The sequence below is a fragment of the Ovis aries genome, chromosome 2, assembly GCF_016772045.2.
Source record: "Ovis aries strain OAR_USU_Benz2616 breed Rambouillet chromosome 2, ARS-UI_Ramb_v3.0, whole genome shotgun sequence".
NCBI classification, from domain to species: domain Eukaryota; kingdom Metazoa; phylum Chordata; class Mammalia; order Artiodactyla; family Bovidae; genus Ovis; species Ovis aries.
In genome coordinates, this window is record NC_056055.1 from 51,712,838 (window position 1) to 51,738,992 (window position 26,155).

Consider the following 26,155-nt stretch of genomic DNA (forward strand, 5'->3'; position numbering starts at 1 on the left):
AGGCAGGGAAAGGGGCATCATCAGATGCCCACAGGGAGGGGGTGAGTACTCTTTCCTAACAGGAGGTCACCAAGGAGTAGCTGTCTCCTTTGTACCTGTTTTTTTTTTTTTTCACTTTCAATGAAATGTCCACTTGTATCTATTCACTACACAAGTGTTTATTGTGTGCTCCCATGTGCTAGACACTATTCTAGGTTTTGGGGACACAGCAATGAATGAAATAGACAAAAACCTCTGCCCTCATGAGTGACATTCTAATGAGGGGGGAAAGAGTAAAGAAATAAGGAAAACAAGGACTTCCCTGGAGGTCCAGTGGTTAGGACTGTGCATTTTTACTGCTGAGGGCACAGGTTCAATCCCTGGTCAGGGAACTAAGATCACGCAAGCCTCTCAGTGTGGCCAAACGGAAAAAAAAAAAAAAAAAGAAAAGAAAAGGAAAACAAACAGCATGTTGTTAAGTGCCCTGGAGGACTACAAAGCTGGGTAAGGAAATAGAGAATGAAGCAGGGCTGGGTAGGGTTTGTGGAGGGTGGTCATAATGATGAGATGTCATTTGAGCCGAGACTTTAGAGGCAGGAGAAGGGAGCCAAACAGATATTGGGAGAGGAATGTTCCAGAGAGAGAAAACAGCACATGCCAAGGTCTGAGTGAGGCAGGGGCGAGCTTGGTGATTGAGGGACAGCAAGGAGGCCGGTGTGGCCAGAGCAGAGGAAGTGGGAGCAGAGTGGAAAGAGAGATATCAGGAAGGTGGGGCTGCAGGGCAGGGGAACCCTGATGCAGTGGGGACTTGTAAGCTGTGGGCTTTACTCCAGTAAGATGGGGCAGAAGTGGAGGGCAGTCCAGAGCGTCTCACAGGGCAGTTCAGAGGTGCATTGTGTCCTCCACCACCAGAGAGTCCCTAACTCCAGTCCACTTTCCCTGTTCACTGTCTCCTGAACCTGCTTTTGAACCTGTGTAGCCATTCTCGCTCTCTCCTGGGCGAGGGCTCCATCTGGCCTCTGGGCCTCTTCTCAAACCCCTCCAAAGAGGTCTCTACTCTGTGGCCACATCAGACCACATGAGCCCCTCCAACCTACAAGGGTTGTATGTCTGAACTGAATTGTAAGTGTATTGATGTAATTAGACCAGGGCCTGTTTGGAACACAGGCTGAGGGACTGGGGTTGCAGGGACTGGGGTTACTGAAAGATGCACTGCGGGGAGGGAGGGGTGCAGCATGCTGCAGTGGGAGGCCCAGAAGCCCTTCCCCCGACCCTCAGCAAGCCCCTCATCTCAGTGCCATCTCTGGTCTCAGCAATGGCTCCCCCCAGAGGCGCCTGCTTTATTTATTGCTTCTCCAAAGCTCCCCGTGGGCAGAGGAAAGTCCATTAGTGTGTTTGCAGACTGCCGGCTCTAAGCAGATGCAAGGCTTATTTGCAAACTGTCATGGCCCTGGCCTCCTCCAGAGACCTGCACGCTGGGTTCAGCTTTGTGGCTTCAAGAGCCACCTCCCCCAGGCAGACAGCTGGGTGGAGCCCCTGTCCCCTCTTTCCCAAAGCACAACATCTTGTTTTGCAGTTGGGAAAATTAAATCAAATGCCACAGAAGAACCAAAGCAGCGCATTGGGCTATGTTGACAGTGGAGAGTGAAATTCTCTATATTGACAGGAGCTCATTGGCTTGGCATGGATCAGGGGAAGTGTTGAGAGAAAGCATGAAGAGTTCAGGGCTCAGGATCCAGGTTCGAGTCCTGATTGGGCTGCAGAGTGTCTTGTTGACTTTGGAAAACAGTTTATTGCTCTCTTGGTCTCAGTTTCTAAGCTAAGAAGATTCTGCAGCTGATCTTAGAATCCATCCTCAGCTCTAAAATGCTCTGAGCCTAATTTTGAGGATGTTTCCTTCATCTAGGTAGCCAGGGACAGAGCAGTGTACCCTAAATGACTCAGCAGTTCTGAAATTCCCTGGAAATTAGACTCAGTGGGTTAAGAGGCACTCAGGTGCTGAGACATCAGGACTCGCAGGCTCAACTAGCCCGATAGCTCTGCTGTGTGACTTTGGGCAAGACAATTCCCCTCTCTGAACCCATTTTCTTGTCTGTAAATGAGAATGATAATCTCTTGCTCACCTCCTGAGGCTACGGTGAGAATCAGAGAAGCTGATGGATGGATATGAAAGGTCAGCATGAATGTGTACTTGAGGAGTGATGATTGTTATTATTATTGTAATTGTTGTTACCATTTCCACATGTGCCTTACTCCGGGCACACACACTTGCCAACATAATACAAGAACTTGCCCCCGGTGAATACAGAGCCTGAGCACATCAATTTAGCTATGTAAAAGGCAATGATGCTGTTTCCGTGCAGAATGAAGAGCTCCTCTTATAATTTGTGCTTGTTCAGTTCCACACCATCATAAATCCACCCCTGATGTGTGTATTTCGGGTGGAAAAACATACCACAGATTTACACAAAAGCCTCTCAAGTTCTTTTCAGCTGGGACAGGAGATGACACACGTTGGCAGACAGAGGCTGATCTCTGTGTATCCAAGAGTAGTCGAGCCAGTCTGAGTATATCTAACAGGTCAAGCTCTGAAATGAAGAAGCAATAAGCCAGTGAAATGGTACTATCACCGAAACATGATTGATCAATTGAATTCTATCAGAGACAGTGGACAGTGAGATTAACTCAGGCCTGATAGGTTCAATGAGTTAAAGCATGATGTTCATTTCAGCTTCATTTCACCAGTCTTTGCTTGTGAAATTGGTCAATCAATAGAGGTTGAAGATCATATATATATATATATTGGGGACCATCTTATGGGGAATATAATCTCAGTAGTTGGCTCCTGGCTGGGGCTGCCTGCCTCAGGTAATGGAGACAGAACAGGGACTCCATCAGCCCCATCGAAATGGCCTGATATCTTCTCCAAATGAAAAGTATTTTTGGATCTCTGATGATTTATCTTTTTTTCCTCCCTATCACTTTGATCTATGACAAAACCCATACCCATCTTGGAGAAATATAGTGATTTCTCCTGAAAACATTTGTGCAATGATCAAATAGATACACTCCACAATATAAACCTTCTTTTTAGTTATATTGTCCTCGGGAAAAAAATAAAGACAATAATTTAAAAACTCAAATGGGGGTAATGCAAAGATATCAGAGTAAATATGATTTTTAAACCCTTTTATTTATTTATTTCTGCACAGTGGGGTGTGGGGGACAGACTGCTGTGTTCATGAAAGCTGAAAAAGGTATGCATACATGAGAAGTCCTTCCAGGTATAATTAAAATGAAGCCTTTAGCATTCTTTGATCTCATTTGAAAGCACAATTCACAGAAACAAATCACCCTTTTGCTCCTAGTAATATTTCATTTGCTTTGGAATAGTTTCACTATGGTGGTTAACATCGTTCCTAATTAGTGTGCCTATCTCTCTGTAAGGTGGAGTAATTAGGTACTACTATACAAGGTAATGGACTTGGACAGTACGGATTAGAGAGAACAGACTTGTCCTGGGGCAATGCACAAGGTATTACTTCCTTCTTGTCTGTGCTTTGAGGTCATCTTGATTCATTTAAGCACAAAGAAATCCATCGCTTCATACCAGCACGAGGAGAGCTTCAATAATGTGTTTGTACTGTTTGTACCTCAGAGTATATGTTCGGCTCTGGGTAATGGTACACAGTGGTTAAACAGGGAGAACCCACCCCCTGCCCTCCTTCTGCCCACTAAACTCCCTGAGTTATAGCCATTCCCATGCACCTAGGCTTTTTTTGTGCCTCTGGGCCTTTGCATGTGCTGTGCCTTCTGGTTGGAATGTACTTCTTCCCTGCCCCTTTCTTTGGCCAACTCCTTCCTACTTATCCCTAAGACTCAGGCTTCATCTTTTCCAGGGGGGCTTTCTGGATCACCTCTGCTCCCAGTCTAGATTAAGTGGAGCAGTTTAGCATAGAGTTAGGTGCAGACTCTGGAGCCAGACTGCTTGGGTTTCGATCCCATCTCCTCCATCTCCCAGCTGTGTGACCTTGGGCAAGGTGATTAACCTCCCTGTGCCTCAGTTTCCTCATCTGTAAAGTGAGAGGGGGCAGTAACAAACTTGACATCACTGGGTTGTTGTGTGGATTAAATAGATAAGGTGTTTAGAATAGTTCCTGGCACAGAGTAAGCTCTGTATGAGGATTGACTACTTCTGTCTAGCTCCCAGGGCTGCCTCTGCTTCTCAGACTTACCTCTGCCTTTGGCTCCTTCAGGGCTCTGGACTTAGCTTAGTACATTGGAATTTTTCACTCGTCTGTATCCCCCACTTGAAGTCAAGGGTTGAAACGTCCCTCTCTAGCTCAGGTACCAAGTGCAGGGCCAGACACTCAGCGGGAATTTGGTGCAGGTAGCTTAGGAACGAATCGATCGTGAGGATTGAAACAGGAGTCAGGGGCCTCATGTCTTCCTAGGCTCAGCTCCCCTTAGTCCTGCCTTCTGGCCCCAAACCGAGTGTGGAATCTTTGGCCCTTTGGGGTCTTTCCCTCCCTGACAGCCTGTGACTCACTGGTTAACACAGAGCACAATCAGATTCACTCTGGTCGAACCTGAACGTATTTAGCAATTTTACAATTTCGCGTTTTCCTTCTCTGAGAAGAAAGATTGAGTGAAACTAATGGCTGAATAATGGTTGTTCCAATGGAATTTTCCTCCATGCCGCTCTGATTTTTCTCAGTGTGTGGCCCTGGTTTAGGATGGCATTTATACAATCACCCGGAACATCGATGTTGGTTCTGGGCTGCCAGGAGACCTTTTCAGTCCTGCCGCCCTGATTCCCAGCACAGGGCCTGGCTCATAGTATAGAGGCTCTCAAGATATTGCTGACTGATGCTAGTCGTCTGGGGCTGGAATCCTATCCCTTTATCCCAGCACCTTGTTCCTTTCCTTTAATTGAGGTCTGGCTCTGATAGTCCCTCTTCTAGGACCCACATCTGGATTATTAGTCATCTTAGGGTCACCCTAAGCATTCAAAACACCATGCAGAGAATAGAAGTGCTATGAATTATTTTGAGTGGAAGAATTAACGGCATTTTGTTGTTGTTGTGAACACATACACTATACGACTTGTTGTGTTTTCCTTTTGGTGTGTGTTGCCAGGAAGCTTAGTGCTCAACTGAGTTTTGGCAGTTTATCATCCTCTTGTTTAAAATTTTGTGAACTGCCTCGGCTCTTAGAACGTAGAACATAAACTCTTAGTTGGTTCACTCTTTCCTCCTTTGGGGTCACTGATATAATGGAGGTCACTCCCAGAGGTTTTCTCCCGAGTTCTCCAATGATGCTAGAGACTATCCCATTACTGAGTTCCCCTGAACCATTCTGCCTTCAACCCCTCAAGTCTTCCCAGGTCACTCATTCAGTCAATAAACATTAATCAGCCTCTCCCTTGTTTGTGGTGAGTCAGACATGGGCTCAGCCCTCAGAGAGCTTATACTCTGAGCAGGGAAGGAAAGAAAAACAGGCATACCTTGGAGACATTTTGGGTTTGGTTCCATACCACTGCAGCAAATCAACTTGAAATAAATGGAGTCAACACACTTTTTTGGTTTTCCTGTGCATATAAGAGTTATGTTGTGGTCTATTAAGTCTGCAGTAGCATTGTGTCTAAAAACAGATGTACATACCTTAATTAAAAAATACTTTATTGCTAAAAATGCTGCTAAGTCGCTTTAGTCGTGTCCGACTCTGTGTGACCCCATAGACGGCAGCCCACCAGGCTCCATCGTCCCTGGGGTTCTCCAGGCAAGAACACTGGAGTGGGTTGCCATTTCCTTCTCCAATGCATGAAAGTGAAAAGTGAAAGTGAAGTCGCTCAGTCGTGTCCGACTCTACGCAACCCCCTGGACTGCAGCCTACCAGGCGCCTCCGTCCATGGGATTTTCAAGGCAAGAGTACTGGAGTAGGGTGCCAATGCTAACTACCATCTAAGTCTTCAGTGCCTCATAATCTTTTTGCTGGTAGAAGGTTTGAACTATTGTGAGAATTACCAAAATGTGACATGGGACATGAAGTGAGCAAATGCTGCTGGGAAAAAAAGGCACTGATAGACTCATCTGCTGCAGGGTTGCCACAAACCGTCAATTTGTTAAAAAAAAAAAAAAGGCAATTATATGCAAAGCATGATAAAGCAATGCTTAAGAAAACAAGGTATGCCGGAGTAATTCTAGAAATAGCTTGTGTTTACTGAGCACTTATTCTGTCCCAGGAGCTATGTTGAGCACTTTACATGTATCCTTATTCAATTCTTTCATCAATTCCACGTACCATTATGTATTATCCCATTTTATGTATGAGAAAATGAGGATTAGAGATGAAAGTTTCTCAAGTACCACAAGCTTCTAAGAGATGGAGTGAGGATTTGAACCTGCTCAGTGGGCTGTGCCACATCCACCACAGTGGCTGGCTTCACTTTAAGACCGTTAAAAGGTGTGCAAGTGCTCTGCCATGTGACCTTGTTGTGACCTTGTGCAAGTTACTTGTTATCTCTGCCAGTTTCCTCAGCAATCAAATGGAGATTCCAAGAGGATGGATCTCACAGAGTGGATTGTAAAGGGGTGAAATCCAGGACAACAGTGGTAGCCCGTGCAACTTGCTGAGGAGAGTTAGAAGATAGTGTGATTAGTTTAGCCTTTGTGTATCCGAGAGGAGGTGGGTTTCAGACGAGCCTTTGGTGGGCTGGGGTGAAGGGTGAGTTGGCAGAAGGAACAGTGAATGGGGGAACATGGACTCTTGGGGAATCTGGAGTAGCCTGCTTGGATGGTGTTGGGAAAGCTCTTGACGGGAGGGGCAGACCATGGAGTCCTAGGAGGGCTGGGCTTTGTCCTACGGCGGCCTTAGAAAGGTTTTCCTGGTGAAAATGATGCAGACAGCAGCTAATGTTGTTTGGGCACTAACTTCATGTTAAGTGTGTCACTGAGATTATTTCATTTATTTCTTATAAAACCCTCGAGATGGTCCTGCTTACCACTGTTCCATTTACCATGTCCTGCTTACTGGTTTACAGATGAAGAAACAGAGGTTTTAGTCTTAGTAGCTGACCCAAGGAGGGAAGTGGGGAGAGCACTGGATCTGCAGACAAGCGACTGAAGTACATACAAATCCCAGCTGAGTGACCTCAGCTACTCAACCTCTCTGAGCCTCAGTTTTCTCATCTGTAAAATGGAGTAAGAATATGCACTGCCCCCCAGATGACCTGAGGGTCAGTGAAATTTAAAGACGTGAAGATAACTTGTTTGGGAGGCTGGCATGGAGCAGTGTTCCATCCAGTGTGAGACCAGGGATTAAAGAGCCTATGCCCCCATCACCTCTGTCTTCAGAGGTCTTCTCTTCCCTTCATCTTTGCTAGGGATACATAGTGTTCTCTCAGTGTATGCAGGGTCTTTTGCTGATGTAGCCCCAGAACAAATATGCTGTCCACCCTCACCTCCCCTTTGTAGCCCATGGTCTTATCTAGCATCTCCTGAGGATAAATTCTGGAGCCACTACTACCCTCAGCAAGCTTCTCTTGCATCTGAAACAATTTCTTAAAGCTGCAGATTAGCATGGTCTGAATTTGGTTGGTTTTTGCTTTATGGATTGCTTTAAGAATTAGCTACAACAGGGAATTCCCTGTCGGTGCAGGGATTAGGACTCAGCGCTTTCACTGCTGGGGCCTGGGTTTTATCGCTGGTCGGGGAGTTAGGATCCTGCAAAGCCATGTGGTGTGGTAAAAAAAAAAAAAAAAAGAATTAACAATTAGCTATGACAGCTATGATTGCTATCTCCCCATCTGGTGAAAACCACCCCAAACTCCCTGGACTCACTTGACTCAAGCTGGAAATGCCCCGGGTCATACCAATTCGGTGTTCCCAACTGTGCTGGCTCCAGACTCCTGTGACACATGACACAGTAAGACCTGGCTCTGTCTCCATCTTCACTGAGGGAGGCAGGGCTGTGAGCGTGGTGGGTGTCAGAGTCCAGAAGCAGCAGACTGGCTAGATGTCAGCCTCCTCAGAGCACTGCCAGCCAGACTGGGAGAGGACCTAAGAGCCTGGGGTAAGGGAAAGGCCCACTGTAGTGCTGAGAAGCATTAACGGTGGGATCTGGGAGCTATTTTCACAATTTCAAAAAAACGTAGCTCAGGGGGAAAACAAAGGTTTCTCCTGTCTCTGACTTCCTTCTAGAAGCCCTCCCCCACCCACATGTCCACCTCTAAACCAAATATTAGCAAACAGAAAATCCCTTGGGTACATTTGGCCATCATTTAGGGGTAGAATGAATATTGGGTTGTAGATTACTTCCTTACAAAGACTGCACAAACAACCAAAATGGAAAGCACAACCAAAATGTAAAAATAGATCAATGCTCATTTAATACTTAAATTTTGCAGACAAAATCTACATAGAATTTAAAGAGGAAAGTGGTTAGAAATGACTAACAGCCTCCTTAGTTTATTGGTGGGGCACCTAAGGCCAAGAGAGGGAGAGGAACTTGTCTGGCCCACCCAGCAAGTAAGAGCAGAGTCAGGGATAACCCACGTGTGCTGGCTCCCAGCCCTTTTCCCACTGGGCCCTTCCGCTGCCAGGCCATGCTGAGGATAAAAGAGGCTGTTTCGGAGCTCTGACTTGAGCTGGGCTCTGCAGGGAAATGGGGCTCAGAGAAAGGCCAGAGACTGACTCAGTAGCTCCAGCCTCCTTTCCTGGGCTCCTGGGGTTCCGGCTGGGGCTGCATCCCAAAGGCCATGATGCCAGCGGAATTAGGGAGATTCCTGTTTGTTTTTTATTTTATTTCTTTTCTCCCAGGGTGCATCTGTGGACATAAAGTACATGATGATTTTTAAAGAAACAAACAAGGACCCTCCAAGAAAAAATGCAAAACCCCTGAATCTGCTGTGCTCTAAAGAAAACGCAATAGGTTTATGATCTTTTAAGACACACAAGAGACAGCTTTCTCTTGACAGATGGGAATCTGAGGCTCTTTTGCTTCCTCCCTCTTTGCGTGACCAGACCCGATTGTGTAAAGCTTTTAGCTTCAAAGCCGGGTTGTGAATAACATTGGTTTAACCTGAAATTTAAAGCCAGCATTTCTTTGCTCCCCGAGACACAGCTTCCTGCCCCTTGCTCCCCTGAAGCTAGCTTCCAGAATGTTAATTCGACGAGCCATGGTTGACTAAGCCCAGCACTGGGTCTATTACATATTATTTGATTTGGAGTAGAAAAAAAGATTTAAAGATACCATGCCCCCTGTATACCTTTGTACTTTGCCCATGTCTATCCATATATTTAAGCATACCGTTCACACTGCAAATTCAGCTTTTCCTCCCTGGAATAAAATGGGTCTGAGTGCTTCTGGAGCCTGTCTCCAAGACCGCATTCTCCAGTGAAGTCGGACAGCATCTTTGTGGATGGGTCGTGCTCACCCACTGTCTGTGGTACCCAGAGATAAGTCAGCCATGTCCCTGGCCCCTGAGAACCATGAGTCTTTTTGTCAGAGTATTTGTCATGGTGGACACTTTAACCTTTCCTGGTCTGATTATTTTTCAGTTAACGTTTGCCTCTTCCACTGGGCATAACTCCACAAGGACAGGGCTGGGCCAGCTTTTGCTTATCACTGTTTGCCTTGCATTAGCCTAGCGCCCTGCTCCCTTAGGTTGATTGAGGCAAGAATGAACAAATGAATGAATGAATGAATGAGGTCAGATGGAATGTGACATTTGCAGACCAGATCTGCGGAGTGAAGGTAGTATTACTAATTTGTTCATTTATTCTGCAAATGTTCTCTTTGGAAAGGACAGAGATAAATTAACTGTGGTGTTTCTCCCCAAGGTAGCTAATAGTGCTGTCAGAGTGAAGAGCCTAGGGGCTTGGCTTCTAAGACAAGGGACAAAGTGGTGAGATGGAGAAGTGACTAGGGCATGAAGGAAGACATGCTGGAGGAGGTGGCATGGGTGTGCATGGTTAGTGTTTATCCTGGCAGCTGGGCACATGCCATGAGGAGGGATCTACCTTCAGTATGGGCTCAGTGGATCACCTGTGGCTGACAGGCTGACTCTACATATCACCTCCAAATGAGTACAAATGCAAAATTCATCTTGCCAGCTCCTAGTCTTTCCAAGGAGGACGGTTGGAGGTTCGTGACATTGTATAGGAGACAGTGATCAAGACCATCCCCAAGAAAAATAAATGCAAAAAGGCAAAATGGTTGTCTGAGGAGCCCTTACAAATAGCTGAGAAAAGAAGAGAAGCTAAAGGCAAAGGAGAAAAGGAAAAATATACTCATTTGAATGCAGATGATTCTAATCCAAAGAATAGCAAGGACAGATAAAGAGGCCTTCCTCAGTGGTCAGTGCAAGGAAATGAGGAAGATAATAGAATGGGAAAATCTATAGAGATCTCTTCAAGAAAATTAGAGATACCAAGGGAACGTTTTGTGCAAAGTTGGGCTCAATAAAGGACAGAAATGGTATGGACCTAACAGAGGTAGAAGATATTAAGAAGAGATGGCAAGAATACACAGAAGAACTATATAAAAATGATCTTCATGACCTAGATAACCATGATGGTGTGATCACTCACCTAGAGCCAGACATCCTGGAATGTGAAGTCAAGCGGACTTTAGGAAGCATCACTACGAACAAAGCTAGTGGAGGTGATGAAATTCCAGCTGAACTATTTCAAATCCTAAAAGATGATGCTGTGAAAGTGCTGCACTCAGTATGCCAGCAATCTGAAAAACTCAGCAGTGGCCACGGGACTGGAAAAGGTCAGTGTTCATTCCAACCCCGAAGAAAGGCAAGGCCAAAGAATGCTCAAACTACCACACGATTGAACTCATCTCACATGCTCAAAATTCTCCAAGCCAGGCTTCAACAGTATGTCAACCATGAACTTCCAGATGTTCAAGCTGGATTTAGAAAAGGCAGAGGAACCAGAGATCAAATTGCCAATATCCGCTGGATCATGGAAAAAGCAAGAGAGTTCCAGAAAAACATCTATTTCTGCTTTATTGATTACGCGAAAACCTTTGACTGTGTGGATCACCACAAACTGTGGAATATTCTTCAAGAGATGGGAATACCAGACCACCTGACCTGCCTCCTGAGAAATCTGTATGCAGGTCAAGAAGCAACAGTTAGAATAGGACACGGAACAACAGACTGGTTCCAAATTGGAAAAGGAGTAGGTCACGACTGTATATTGTCACCCTGCTTATTTAACTTATATGCAGAGTACATTATGTGAGATGCTGGGCTGAAAGAAGCACAAGCTGGAATCAAGATTGCTGAGAGAAATATCAATAACCTCAGATATGCAGATGACATCACCCTTATGGCAGAAAGTGAAGAAGAACTAAAGAGCCTCTTGATGAAAGTGAAAGAGGAGAGTGAAAAAGTTGGCTTAAAGCTCAACATTCAGAAGACAAAGATCATCGGATATAGTCCCATCACTTCATGGCAAATAGATGGAGAAACAGTGGAAACAGTGGCTGACTTTATTTTCTTGGGCTCCAAAATCACTACAGACGGTGACTGCAGCCATGAAATTAAAAGATGCTTGCTCATTGGAAGAAAAGCTATGACCAACCTAGACAGTGTATTAAAAAGTGAAGACATTACTTTGCCAACAAAGGTCCATCTAGTCAAAGCTATGGTTTTTCCAGTAGTCATGTATGGATGTGAGAGTTGGACTATAAAGAAAGCTGAGCACCAAATAATTGATGCTTTTGAACTGTGGTGTTAGAGAAGATTCTTGAGAGTCCCTTGGACTGCAAGGAGATCAAACCAGTCCATCCTAAAGGAAATCAGTCCTGAATACTCATTGGAAGGACTGATGCTGAAGCTGAAGCTCCAATACTTTGGCCATCTGATTTGAAGAATGACTCATTCAGTTCTGAGTGGAAAAGACCTTGATGCTGGGAAAGATTGAAGGCAAGAGGAGAAGGGATTGACAGAGGATGAGATGATTGGGTGGCGTCACTGACTCATTGGACATGAGTTTGAGCAAGCCCCTGAAGCTGGTGATGGACAGGGAAGCCTGGTGTGCTACAGTCCATGAGGTCGCAAAGCAACAGTTGAACACAACTGAGCTACTGAACTGAATTGAGTCTTTCCAAACTTTGGAAGCAGGGGTTAGAAAGCACAGCCTGAACTAAAGGAACTAGCAATTCAGTCTCTGGGCCTGAGAAATGTGAAGGGCGATTGTTTCCCCAGCTCCTTTCCATGGCTCCCCACCCCACTCCTCCTCTGATGAGGCTCTGATTACCTCTGTGGCCTCTGTGACCCATCCCCCACCTGCCTGTCCAGAGTCTCCTGGGGTCTCTTCACCCAGCTCCCTGTCCCCTTCATCTCCACCTCTGCCTGTTATACCCTCCCTCGCCCCTTTGCTCTTGCTGACATTCTGTCCTCTGTTTCCACTTCAAGCATGACTCCCTTTGGGAGGCTCTTACCTGGTGCAGAGTAAACTCTACATCTGTATCTGTTAAATGAATTAATAAATGATTGTATGTTTAGGAGGGCCCCAGGCCTTCTTAAGGAAATAATAGACTTTTAGCATCTGTGCAAAGTGGCAGGTAGACTTCACCTCCCTCCCACCTGACATGCCCCACCTCATGGCAGGAGTGGCCAGGAGAGAAAAAGCAGAGGCAGTGCTGGGGTGAATGACTGGACAGGTGGCTCTTCCCAGCTCACAGCCCTCAACTCTGTGTCTGGGTCACTGGGACAGTCTGCACACTCTCCCAGGCTCAGCCCACGGTGCTGTGGCTGACTTTCAGAGCAGGACGTGGTGAGCCTTCTTTCTGGAAGACTTGGTGAGGCTGCCTGTGCTGCAGAATTAGTAGTGTCCTGGGCTCTGGGCCTCCAAGGACCCTGAGTGTGTGCACTTGATTTGGCATGTGTCCTGAGCCTTAACTCTGTGCCAGGCCCTACTTGATGACCACACAGTGACCTTGCCCACAGGAGCCCTCAGCTGAGCCACCCTCTCTGAGCTTCCTCAGTGGAGGCGAAGCTATGGCTTTCCAGAGCTCTGAGCTGTGCACAGGGCCCCAGCCTGTGAAGCCCGTGGGAGAGGACAGGAGGGCAGCCTGGCTGCCAGGGAGTGACCTCCTCCAGAGGCCGAGGTGGGGGCATGTCTGGTGGGGCAGCCCAATTGGGAGGGAAGAGGTGGACTCAACAGGGCGAGGCCTTGGCAGAAGTGGCCAGGAGCTGGCAGACAGGAAGGAGCCTTTATTAGGAGTTTGGAGCCTGGCAGGGAGGACAGGGGCTAGTGAGTTTATGTGGAATTGGTGGGCAGGAAGACGTCTGCTAAAGGTGGATGCAGTTTATGTGGAATTGGTGGGCAGGAAGATGTCTGCTAAAGGTGGACACGGTTACTCCGATGGGAAGAGACTCCTCAGTGGGAGCACTGGGGAACTCAGGCCAAGGTCATGCTTTGGCAAGAGTGTCTGGGGTCAGGATGACTCGCCAGAGCAACAGCTGAGGAGAAGCCAGCTGAGCCTTCTTCCCCCATGTGTGTATGTGTGTGTACACCTGTGCACACAAGGGCCACTTGGTGAATGCCAGCCAATGGAAAACACTGCTGGGCAGACACCGTCTGAGCCAGGAGCTCCCGCATGCTGCTAGTCTTGGTGCCCTTGTGGGATAAGCCCCCTGGGTTAGGCCATGATGGAAGAGGGGGCTTTGAGGATGATGTCCCGTGGGCAGGAGCAAGGACCTGTCTCGTGGGAGGCCAGTGTCACAGGCTTCTGGAGGAGGGCCTCAGGCTCCAGACTGGAAGACTTGAGTTGGAGATCCCGCTAAGGAGCCCTCATGTTGGGGTGTCTGGTCGTTCAGTCTATAGCCCAGCTTAGGTATCCTCTTGGGCCAGAATTGATCTGGGATCCATTTTCTCAGGGGTGTCCTGAGCCACCTCTGAAGACCCTTCCAGTGGAGGTTGCTGGGGTGCTCTGAGCTCTCTGCCTACACAGGGAACTCTGAAAGGCTAGCACTCATGTCAACACCCAAAGCTGGTGTCTTTGTTCAAATGTCAGAGCCTGTATTGTAGTTGCCCCCAGATAAGACATCAGGGGAAACACCAACTTCGGGCAGTATCTCAGGGACACAGTATCCCACAGCTTCAAGCTCCTTGGTTTGGCTTCCTTCTTCACGTGGGTGGGGCTTTGACCTGATGAGTGAAGTTTAGGGCAGCAGTGGGCTGGTGGGGCAGCAGTGGAAGCGGGATGGGGGATGGCTTTCTGTAAGGGCACCTGCCAGGGAGAGATCTGACACATGCTGGTTCCCCCTAGGGCTTCCCAGTGGCACAAGCGGAGGCCTCTCCTCTGGGCCTGGCCACCGGCAGTGTTTCTGGGTGGCCCTGAATGAGCAACTTGGTTCCAGAGGGCCTTGGGGAATGATGGCCCTGGAGGCCATTCCTCACTGGAATCTTTCACCCACCTTATTTTCTCTTGTTTTGTATGGTTCAGACCCAAACCTCACAAAATATATTTCAACCCATTTAATTTTTAAGTGATAGTTTGTAACATTTTCTTTGAAATGTAGGCATCATCACCAGGGACTGTGATAGTGTGAAGAGCTAACAATACAGAACCCATAGAGAATTTAATCCTGTACTTTCTTTGTAATTTACATTTCTGAATAGGCAATACATTTAAAGTCCTATAACAAAGCAAACAAAACAATCATGCTATGAAAAGTCTCCTTCCCTTTTGCCTCCATTTGTTTAGTTTCTACCTCCCTAAATGGGTGAAAGTGAAGTCGCTCAGTCACTCAGTCGTGTCCGACTCTTTGCGACCCCATGGACTGTAGCCTGCCAGGCTTCTCCGTCCATGGGATTCTCCAGGCAAGAATACTGGAGTGGGTTACCATTTCCTTCTCCAGGGGATCTTCCGGACCCAGGGATCGAACCTGGGTCTCCCACATTGGAGGCAGATGCTTTAACCTCTGAGCTACCAGGGAAAAGGGTACCACTCTAAATATTTCTCATGTTGCCTTCTGTATGGCTCTGGAAGGCAACATGAGACACACACACACACACACACACACACACACACACACACATATATCAGTTCAGTTCAGTTCAGTCTCTCAGTTGTGTCCTACTCTTTGCGACCCCATTGACTGCAGCACGTTAGGCTTCCCTGTCCATCACCTGTCCATCACCAACTCTCAGAGCTTGCTCAAACCCATGTCCATTGAGTCAATGATGCCATCCAACCATCTCATCCTCTGTTGTCCCCTTCTTCTCCTGCCTTCTATCTTTCTCAGCATCAGGGTCTTTTCCAATGAGTCAGTTCTTCGCATTAGGTGGCCAGAGTATTGGGACTTCAGCTTCAGCGTCAGTCCTTCCAATGAGTATTCAGGACTGATTTCCTTTAGGACAGACTGGTTTGACCTCCTTTCAGTCCAAGGGACTCTCAAGAGTCTTCTCCAACACCGCAGTTCAAAAGCATCAATTCTTTGGTGCTCAGCTTTCTTTATAGTCCAACTCTCACATCCATACATGACTACTGGAAAAACCATAGCTTTGACTAGACAGACCTTTGTTGGGAAAGTAATGTCTCTGCTTTTAAATATGCTGTCTAGGTTGGTCATAACTTTTCTTCCAAGAAGCACATGTCTTTTAATTTCATGGCTGCAGTCACCATCTGCAATGATTTTGGAGCCCCCCAAAATAAAGTCTGAAACTGTTTCCATTGTTTCCCCATCTATGTGCCATGAAGTGATGGAACCAGATGCCATGATCTTAGTTTTCTGAATTTTGGGTTTTAAGCAAGCTTTTTCACTCTCTTCTTTCACTTTCCTCAAGAAGCTCTTTAGTTCTTCACTTTCTACCATAAAGGTGGTGACATCTGCATATCTGAAGTTATTGATATTTCTCCCGGCAATCTTGATTCCAGTTTGTGCTTCATGCAGCTCAGCATTTTGCATGATGTATTCTGCATATAAGTTAAAGATAAATATACAAATATATATATATACACACACAGCCATATATATACACACACATACATACACACACAATGCTTGTAAAGTCTTATTTTCTTCCTTTTTTACACAAAAGATTGCGTGCTGTGCTGAATCTTATTTATTTATTTTTCATTTAAGGATGTATCTTGAAAATCTTTCTGCATCACTTCACAGAGGAAGTCCTCTTTCCTTTTTGCTGCTGCACAGAATTCTACTGTGTGAGCATACCATAACTTATTTAACCAGTTCCTAAAACAAACTCTTTGGTTGTTTCCAGTCTTTTGCTACTAGGACTTTGTACATGTATCGCTTCCTATATGTGTAAGTCTAACTGTAAAGTAAATTCCCAGAGGTGCAATTGCTCTATCAAAGACAACTTGCATTTGTGATCTTGATTTTGTTGTTCAGTCACTGAGACTTTTCTAGGTCTCAATTTTCTCATCTGCAAAATGTGGGAAATAATACCATCGGCATTGGTTTCATTGTGAGGATTAACTGCAATGATGCATGCTTCACACAGGGCCTGGCGTGTGGCTGTGGGAAGCTGGCTCTGGTCTAACCAGTCGGGTGACCTTGGCAAAGAACCCCTCCCTATCTGAGCTCCCTCTCATCAGGGAAGGAGGTGGGCTTGTGTGTCTCCCAGACCCTCTTCCCAATCCAGGGTCTGGCCTGTCTTGCCCAGCAGCTTGTGGGACCCACACTCACCCCTCCTCTCTCGTACTCATCAAAGGTATTCAGGAGTCTCCTGTGCCGAACGGCCACTCACTGCCGGGCAGAGATTTCCTCCGGAAGCAGATGCGGGGAGACCTGTTCACGCAACAGCAGCTGGAGGTGCTGGACCGCGTGTTTGAGAGGCAGCACTACTCGGACATCTTCACCACCGCGGAGCCCATCAAGCCTGAGCAGGTATGATCCCGACTGGCTGCCTCCGCCACCCGCCACCCGCATGCAGGCCTGGGTGATGCACCCAAAGGCATCTGGCGGGGTGTGGGTGAGAGTGCCAGGTTTTACTCAGAGCCATACCTGGCCAGTGGAGGCCTCCCAGGAGGTGTAGAGGATGCATCTGGGGCTCTTGCGATTGCTGGCCCTGGTGCCTGCTCGCTCGGGCCCAGTGGGGGGTGTTCTGTGTCTGGTTGCTCTGCCATTGCTGAGTGGTGCTGTGCTTACCCGGGGCTCTTCACACAGGGTGGTGTAATGATCTCCTGAGCCACTTGAGGTGGTCTTGGGTCATTATCCTGTCAGTCAGGATGCAAGTGGAAATACATAAGCACCGTATGGCCATAAACCAGGTGATGATGGCATTGGCGTGTCCCCAATTGTCAGCCCTCTTGTCACGTTGCCCTGTCATGCTTTTAGAATTGAATCCAAGAGTCTGGAGATGAAGAAGTGTTTCACTGGACAGACTCACAGCTGGGTCACTTGCAAGAGAGGGAAGAAAGCAGGATGATCCCTTGCTAGCATCCCCCTGCTCTAACCTGGGCTGAGAAGCAGTCACTGCCCGTGGCTGCAGAGAAGGAAGGGACCAGAAAGGCTCTGCCCAGGGAGAGGCTCTCAGGACCTGGATAAGGTTTCCCCTGAGTACCAGATTTGATTCAGGAGACTGTTTCCTGGTCCTCGTGCATTTGACAAGCCCTGGGCTGGAGACCTCACAGGCACAGGTGGCTCAGACTTGACTCCTTTGTGCTGAGAGCTCCCCTCACTGGGTGAGATGCAGGGGCCTGAGAGTAGTGACTTCCCCAGCACTTGCTGGCTGGTCCTGGTGGTGAAGACTAACCTGCTGAGCTTCCTTTGCAGGCTAATGAAAGGATGGCTTCTGAAGTTTTCCCAAACAGTCACCCCAAACAGTGTAGGTTGCAGGACAGGCTGCCGTGGAGAGAGGAGGTGCCGGAGGGGACCTTGGACGGGGAGGAGTGAGCAAGGCCCCGGGGACCACCATCCTGCGACAGTCTGACTGTCTTTGTGTGGTTCCTAGGAGGGCACTCACAGACCATCGAGCTACTCTGTTTTCAGATGGGAAAACTGGGGCCTAGTGAGGCAAAGAGGCTTGGCCTAAGGTCACCCAACAAGTCTGGGCTTCCCTGGTGGTTCAGATGATAAAGAATTGCAGGAGACCTGAGTTCAATCCCACGGTGGAAAAGTTTCCCTGGAGGAGAGAATGAATACCCACTCTAGTATTCTTGCCAGGAGAATTCTGTGGACAGAAGAGCCTGGCCATGGGGTCGCAAAGAGTCAGACATGACTGAGCGACTTTCATTCACTCACTCACTCACCCAACAAGTTATGTATTCACTTAGCAGACACTGATGAGTGTTTATTATATGCAAGGCACAGAGCCAATCACTAGGTACATGAGTGAACAAGACAGGCTTGGACCTGCCCTCAGGGAGACTACAGATGTGTGGAAGAATCACAATAAAGAAGGATTACTCAGAGGGTCACGGATGACATATGTGCTAGGCACTGAGGAGGAGACGTCTGAGGTTCTCTAAAGGCAGAAAGCAGGTGCTGATCCAGCCTGGAGGCCACAGTGGCTTCTGCTGAGCCCTGAAGGGACGTGGTCGGGAGAACTGACTGGCAGAGGGAATAAGAGTCCTAAGACCCTGAGGCCAGAGGAAGTGTGGCAGGAGTGAGAAAGGAAGGAAAGTGTGGCTGGGCTTCAGCGAGGGGCTGGGAGAGGGTAGCCGGGCCCGGTCGCATAGACAATGCTCAGCGTTTTTGTCTTTCTCCTGCAGTTGAGTGACACCTCCTCCAGGAATCACACAGTCATAGGTGCAGGTCAGAGCTAGTCTCACATACTCTAGGTCCTGGGCTCTAGGGAGAAGTGTCTGTTTCCATCACAGGCAGCCTGTCCCACTGCTCGGAGCCCTTCAGAGAGATGGCTGAAGCCGCATTCCATCTGACCCCATAAGGAGAAAGCAAAGGGACTCAACTTGGAACCTTCCTTGGATGAAGCCTACCTTTCTCTCCAGAATCTGGGAGAAAAGTTATCTTGTAACCTTTGACAATATTATGTAATTTTTGAGCCAGTAGGGCTCTAAAAAGAAGCAAGCTATCAATCTCCTCACTTCTTAGAGGCCCACAGAAAGGATAGGGTTTGTCTGACCTCTGCACAAAATACCTGGCATTTCTACTAAGCTCTTATTTACTTAATTCAGACATTAGGTGTCAGGGATCATGTTTCCCTCTGTGTTTCATGTGATTCTCATGGAAACACAGAATCTAATCCTAGTTCATTCAGCTTGGAATGCCCTAGAAGCCCAGGCAGACTATAGGGCTTCATGCTTTGGAGGAGTCTACCCACGTATCCATTTACTCACTTGCTCAGACGCTCATTTGCTCATTTATCCAGCATATATATATCTTACATGGTAGCTGTGACCCTGGCACAGTGCTGGGCACCCAGAGGCAGGAGGGCAGGATGAATTAGACATCAGCTCAGCCCCCAGCCTCACAGGGGCAATGTGATGTGGATTCAGAACCTGCAAGGCGAGGGAGCAAGTTCTGTGGACCCTGATGAATGGAGATGTTGCCTCCGCAGGGAGCACAGGGAGGAAGGATGTTCTGGAGGAAGTGGCAGTGGGGGACAGGTCAATAGGCCTGTGTGGAGATGGGCCTTGGAGGAGGAACCCTGTTCCTAGCAGTTTGGCCTTGCAGTGTCCTTCAGAATGGCACACTGCGGGCTTAACTCTGACTGTGTGGGCTCTGAGGCAGGGCCTGCCTGCGGGATAATGACTAACTCAGTGCTTTCTGGTTAATCTGCTTCACCTTCCCGTAATGGGCCGTAATGAGGAGAGATAGTAGGTGAGACCACGGGGCTGCGGGTATGCACACAGGCACTGGACTATGAATGACGTACCCTCGCTCTGCACTCCCAGTCACTTTGGATAAATGTTGGCCGAGTAAGGGGCCACAGGCTGGGAAGGGACGCACGTCAAGGGTACAGGTTTCTCATACCTGCTGGCAGCCTGGCCTCGTGAGCCACAGCAATCAGGAGAGGGCCCAGAGCTCTGGCCACCAAGGCCGGCCCCTCTTCCAAATGTGAGCTGATCTGCACTCCAGGGTCTAGTGGCAGCTCGCGGAGGAAGATGAACGTTTACTGGCCTTGAAGTTGGGAGTGTCTGACTTGAGTCCAGCCTCTGTCCAGCTGAGCAAGTCACTTTTACTCCAGACCTCAGCTTCTGTATCTGGGACAGCAGAGAGTGTGATTTTGACATCAGCCTAGAACAGCCCAGCAGTAGTGGCAGTGATCTTCCCTGTCTATGCATGATCCTCTACAGTTTCCAAAAATCTTTCACATCCATCCTCTCATCAGACTCTCCATGTAAATGCACACTACATAGGCCGGGCAAGATTTGTGAGCCCGTTTTACAGACTAGAACTTTTTTTTCAGGCCATTCATCCCATTTTCAGGCTTCTGGGATTTGTCGAGGCTGCAGAGCTGGACTCTGGCCTCAAGATCTTTTGTCTACCTTGGAAAAGACAGATATATGGGCCTCTGTGTCCCCAAACAGTTCTAGGAGCCAGTTTTCTGATTGGCTGGTTTTCAGAACTGGCGTTTTGCAGCCAGAGTCCACTGGTCATTCTTAGAACCCTCAGAGTCTTGCCAGAGGCTTGGGCGGTCAAATCCTCCTTAATCCCCCTGCCTCCAACTGCCACGGGAGGAGCATACTTCTTCAGGGGCAGGCTGGGGTCCTGCCGGTCACTTCCACAAGCTCAGAGCCCACCCTCACCTGTCTGCTCTTCCTGCCAAGATCTGTCCTGGGTGGAAGCATCCATGCTTCTTCCTTTTATACAGGAACTTAGTCAAACCTTGTCCCTGGGTAGAATGGGTTAATGTATACACACTCCTAGGACAATGAAACACTTCCTTTTCAAAATGGTTATTGAAAAAGCAATTCTGTTTTCCTCCATGTGGAGTGAGTAAAAATCACCTTGGAGGAGAAGGGGAAAAAAAAAAGAAACGCGGGCAGGTGGTATGTGCGTGTGTGTTTCCAACAGTGGAATGTGTTTCAGTAAAACTCATGTTGACGCTGTCATGGGTGCCACACTGCTGGCGGGAGCTGGTCCCTCCTCCGGCCACGGCAGGAAGGCCACCCCCCGAGCACAGCCTGCCGTATTTACTCTCGGCAGACTATTAACCAACACTAGGCTATTAATCTGGCTTTTGAGCCTTCACTAAAGCCCATAAAAGCTCACAGTTGTCAAATGGAGTTCATTTTAATTTCCTTTCAATCACAGTAAATTATTCAGGTGATAAATCAGCTGGAGCAGCCTCCTGGCTGTAATAGAAACCCTAATTCCTGGCTAATTATCCAGCCCATTGCTGCCAACAGATCAATACGGGCGCAAAATGGAACGGGCCCAGGGCCCTCCCTCCCATTGGGCCAGAGACAGGAAGACAGCTGGGGAAGGGGGACGAGCTGCTGACCTCCCAGGAAGTTCAAAGGTCGCAGGGGGTTAAACCGGGAGAAGTCCTGTCCCTTGCTAACAGAGAAGCCACCAGGAATGCCTCCTGCTCCCGTCAGCTGCTTTGCCCTCTGCTCAGTGGCATTTCTCCAGGCTGGTGGGCCTGGGGCTGAGAGTTGCCTGCTTCTATGGGCATCCTCTTCCTGGGAAGGGGTTGGTTTTGTGTTTCTGAGCAGGATTGAGCTGGGTCATCAGAGATGGTTTGAACTCTCCCTAAGTCAGGAAAAGAGCTGGGGACTGTGAGGAAATGAGGAGGTGGCAGACATGTTTTCTTTCTTCAGGGAATTCTGGGAGGAGAGCAGGTAGGGAGAGAAGCGGGGACAGGAGACAGGTGTGCCAGGCTAAGAATGGGGAAAACCTTCCTGGAGGAGGTGTCTTTCATGCTGTGCCTTGAGGGATGGGCAGAATGCAGCTCTGTGGAGAAGGTAGAGTTGGTTGAAGAGGGTGTTCTCGGCAGAAGGAGCAGCACGGATGAAGGCGTGGAGGGTGGAAGTACAGCAGGGAACTGCAGGCCAGGCTAAGTGGTTGGAATATGGGCTGAGTGAAAGAAAGGCAGAGACAACAGGGCTGGAGAAGCAGGATGGCCCTAAACCCCAAAGGGCTGGCAGGCGGCAGTGAGGAGGCCTGGCTTTGCTTTGGAGACAGTGTGTCCCAAAGAGCCCAGAGTCTGGGGCCTGGGCTAGTCTGCTCTCCTGGAAGCAAACTTCCGTGGGGCTCCTGCCTCTTGCCCTGTTCCTGTTGCACTGGTGGCTTTCTCTTCCTGAAGCTCATCCTCATATAATAGCCCTTGTGGTTTCCCACTGCTCAAAATCTAAATCCCAGCTTTTTTTCTTCATCCCAGCCCTTCACCATCCCCATGGCCCTCTGCTTGCCTACACAGTGCTCTGCTGGAGCCAGGCCTGACCCCTCACTGCTCCACATGGGTTGGGCTCCTCATGTGCGAGGGGGCCATGGATGATGGCTGGTGTGTGTGTATGTGTGTGTGTGTGTGTGAATGCATGCCCAAGTGTGGGAACCCCAGGGCTGGCTCTGAGCTTGGAGTGAGGCAGGGACTTCAGTTATTATTCTTTCTTGGTGCTGTTATTCTCCAAACTCCTGCTCACAGTTTCCCTGGATGGAACATTCTTTCAGTCTGTTTCTAAATCTATGCTGTTCAGGCCCAGCAGGAGTCCTGCCTGCCCTGGGAGCCCTTCACTGACCCACTTAGTCCAGGCTGTCTTGCCTCTTGTTTGAGCTCATAAATGCATCAGGTTCTAATCATTACTGTTAATAATTGTTGTATTCATTGCTTACCAGGGACCTGGTTCTATTCTGAGAATAATTCTCCCAGCCCCATCTCATTACAAAATCACAAAACTCCTATTATCCCCATTGTGCAGACAGGACGGCTGAGGCTTGGTGAGATCAGTTCAGTGCCTTAGCCACAGGGACACAGTAAGTGTGGAGCCAAGTTGGAAGCCAGGTCCAGAGTTCACACTGGTAGCCACTGGATTCCCCACAGTTAAACACAATCAGGCTGCCCATGGACTCTTCCAGGCAGGCAGTGTCACAGATATAAAGAACAGACTTTTGGACTCTGGGGGAGAAGGCGAAGGTGGGATGATTTGAGAGAATAGCATTGAAACATATATATTACTGTATGTAAAATAGATGACCAGTCCAAGTTTGATGCATGAAACAGGGCACTCAAAGCTGGTGCACTGGGACAACCCAGAGGGACGGGACGGGGAGGGAGGTGGGAGGGGGGTTTGGGACAGGGGGACACATGTGCACCCGTGGCTGATTCATGTCAGTGTATGGCAAAAACCACCACAATATTGTAAAGTAATTGACCTCCAATTAAAATAAATTAATTAATTTAAAAAAAAGAAAGCCTTTCCTTGAAGGGATAACTGGAAAAATTGGGACTGTTTGGTCTAAAGAAGGGAAGACTTAGGGCTGTGAGCAGGGAAGGAGACAGGCTAAGAGAACTTTCTAATAGCCCAAGCTTTCTCATAGTGGAGTGGGCCTCCTTGTGAAGTAGTGAGCATCCCATCACTGGAGGCATATAAGGAGAATCATATATGCTGTATTAGAAGTTTAAGAATCCACTGAGGACTTGATCAGTTAAAAGTCAGGGTCCTTCCAACTTGAGAGAATGATTCTAGCGTAAGAAGAGTGAGATGGTCTGATGGGAAGAGGGGAAGGGACAGGAGAGGCAACAGGAGACCTTTCCTGCTGCAGCCTGGCAGGGACACTGAGGGCAGTTCCCTCAGGGTCCTTACTAGGGCAGGCAGAGAGGCTTGAGTCACAGGGGCTGTGGCTCAGAGCCGCAAAGGACTGGAGGCTGCAAGGTCTTGGGAGGCCAGTGATGAGCCCAGCTCTTCCAGTGCGTAGAACAGGGCTCGGGTTCCTGGTGAGACACCAGGACCAGGTGTCTAGACACCAGGGGCTGCCACTGTCCTCACCGCCCGCAGGCAGCGCCCAGCATCCTCTGCCCAGAGGTTTAGGGCCAGACCCTGAGGAGGTAGGCAGTGGAGAGGACGATTAAACAGACCTGCGTCCTGCCCACAGGGGCCACCACCTGCAGGGGGTCTGGCAGAGTGTGAGGCATAATTGAAGATAAAGGAATTGCTCGCTAAAAAATCCCAGCAACCTCTCATACAGCACTCTTGCTCACATCAAATATGAGACAGAGTATATGCAGTATAATCTTCATTTGGCAGATGAACAACTAAGTAACATGCCCCAAATGATGTAGCTGGTAAGGAGCCACGTTCTCCAATCTCTGCTTTTTGTGGGTGTAGACTGTCTTCTGGAGTCAGCCCCCTGACCTCTGCAAGTGTAGACATCTCCTGAATGCTCAATTGATTTCATTCAGCAAATATTTATGGAGCACCTGCTCTGTGCCAAGTACTGTGCTAAGTGCTGGGGTCACAGCAACCACAAAGACAGATATGGTCCCCAGAATTTACCAATAGCAATGGAGAGACAGATTTTAACAAAATAATTATGCCAGCAAAAGCAGTGTACCACTACCAGTAATTACAGAGTGTGACGAGCATGGAGAACAGACAGATTAGGGTGCGCTGAGAGGAAAGAGTGGGACCTCATTGAGATGGGAGGCCAGGAATGTCTGTCTGAGAATGGCACCTTCGAGCTCAAGGTAGGGGAGGGTGGTGGGAATAGTGTCTCAGGCAGAGGGAACAGCCAGCATGAAGGTCTGAGGCTGGGAAGACTTTGGCCTTTCATGGTGGCCTGCTCTTAGACCAGTCACTTCTCTCTGGGTCATGGTTTCTGCCTTTGGGGTGGGAGATTAGACTGGCTCATCCTGAGATCTATTTTAGCTCTAACATTCTGTAAGAGATAAAACAAATTGGGAATTCATCTCTTATTTTTATTTTGACTTGTTTACATTTTTTTCTTCCTGTCTGTTCCGCTCTTTTAAATGACAGGCAAATTCTGTGTATGTGGGGTTTAAAGATTACAAGTGAATTGTCAAAGAGCTGCCAGTGCCTTGCTGGGTTGTTCTTTCGTTCATATATTCATTCATTCATCCAAGAAATTTTTACAGATGTGCCATGTTAGTGACATTGACCGCCTGTGCTGTGCTGTGTGGCATAGAGTAACAGCAGTAGATGCAACCTCTGATGGGTTGAGAATAGCTGTCATTCAGTGTGCTCAGCTTTATTTCTTGTTGCAAATATGGGAGTGATGACACTTTTTAAAGCATCAGCAGAAGTCAGATGGCAATAGAAAATATCTTCAAATGTTAAGAGATAATAACAATTGACCTGTCTTCAGATAAATGATCATTTAATAGTGAAGGAAAACATTTTCAGACAAAAAGAGAGTTTACTGCAGATACACTCTTGGTGAATTGCTAAACAATGTACTTCAGTAACAAGGATATAGGAGACTTCTGGTTTGGGCTCTGATGTATGAAGAGCCTGGGAGTCACCACTCCCATATTTGCAACAAGAAATAAAGCTGAGCAAACTGAATAGCAACGACTATTCTCTACCCATCAGAGAATTAAGGTTGCAGGGCAAGCAGCTACTGCAAAATTTGGAAAGACAATACAGAGAGTTACAGCTGAGATCTACCTGATTAACATAAAACCTCATGCTAAAGGCCTATTTACGTCAATTTCTGTACTCAATACTATCGTGTCCAGCTTTCAACAAAAAGTTAGGCGAGGAAAAAAAAAAAAAACCCACCATGGACTGAAGAGATAAAGGAAGCATCAGAACCAGACTCAGCCATTAGAGTTTAGAATTTGACAGATGGCGCAGGTTTTAGAATCATTCAGTTCAGTTCAGTTCAGTTGCTCAGTCGTGTCTGACTCTTTGTGACCCCATGAATCGCAGCACGCCAGGCCTCCCTGTCTATCACTATCTCCCAGAGTTCACTCAAACTCACGTCCATCGAGTCGGTGATGCCATCCAGCCATCTCATCCTCTGTTGTCCCCTTTTACTCCTGTCCCCAATCCCTCCCAGCATCAGAGTCTTTTCCAATGAGTCAACTCTTCGCATGAGGTGGCCAGAGTACTAGAGTTTCAGCTTTAGCATCATTCCTTCCAAAGAACACATTAGATAGGGATAAAACAAAGTATTTGGTTGCGTCAGGTCTTAATTGCGTCACGCAGGATCTTTTGTTGAGGTGCACAGGCTCAGTTGTTGCAGTGAGTGGGCTTAATTGTTATGTGGCATGTGAGATCTTAGTTCCCCAACCAGGGTTAAACCCACATACCC

General features: G+C 47.9%; 1 protein-coding gene across 9 annotated transcripts in view; it reads left to right on the forward strand.

The window, feature by feature from the left end:
• Positions 1–26,155, forward strand: part of PAX5 (paired box 5) — a 186,596-nt gene that overhangs the window by 49,793 nt on the left and 110,648 nt on the right. For all 9 annotated transcript variants that reach the window (XM_042243239.1, XM_042243242.1, XM_004004249.5 and 6 more), the window contains one exon: positions 16,686–16,861. In XM_042243239.1, coding sequence (XP_042099173.1) covers positions 16,686–16,861 — 176 coding nt within the window. The remainder of the gene's footprint in view (positions 1–16,685; positions 16,862–26,155) is intronic.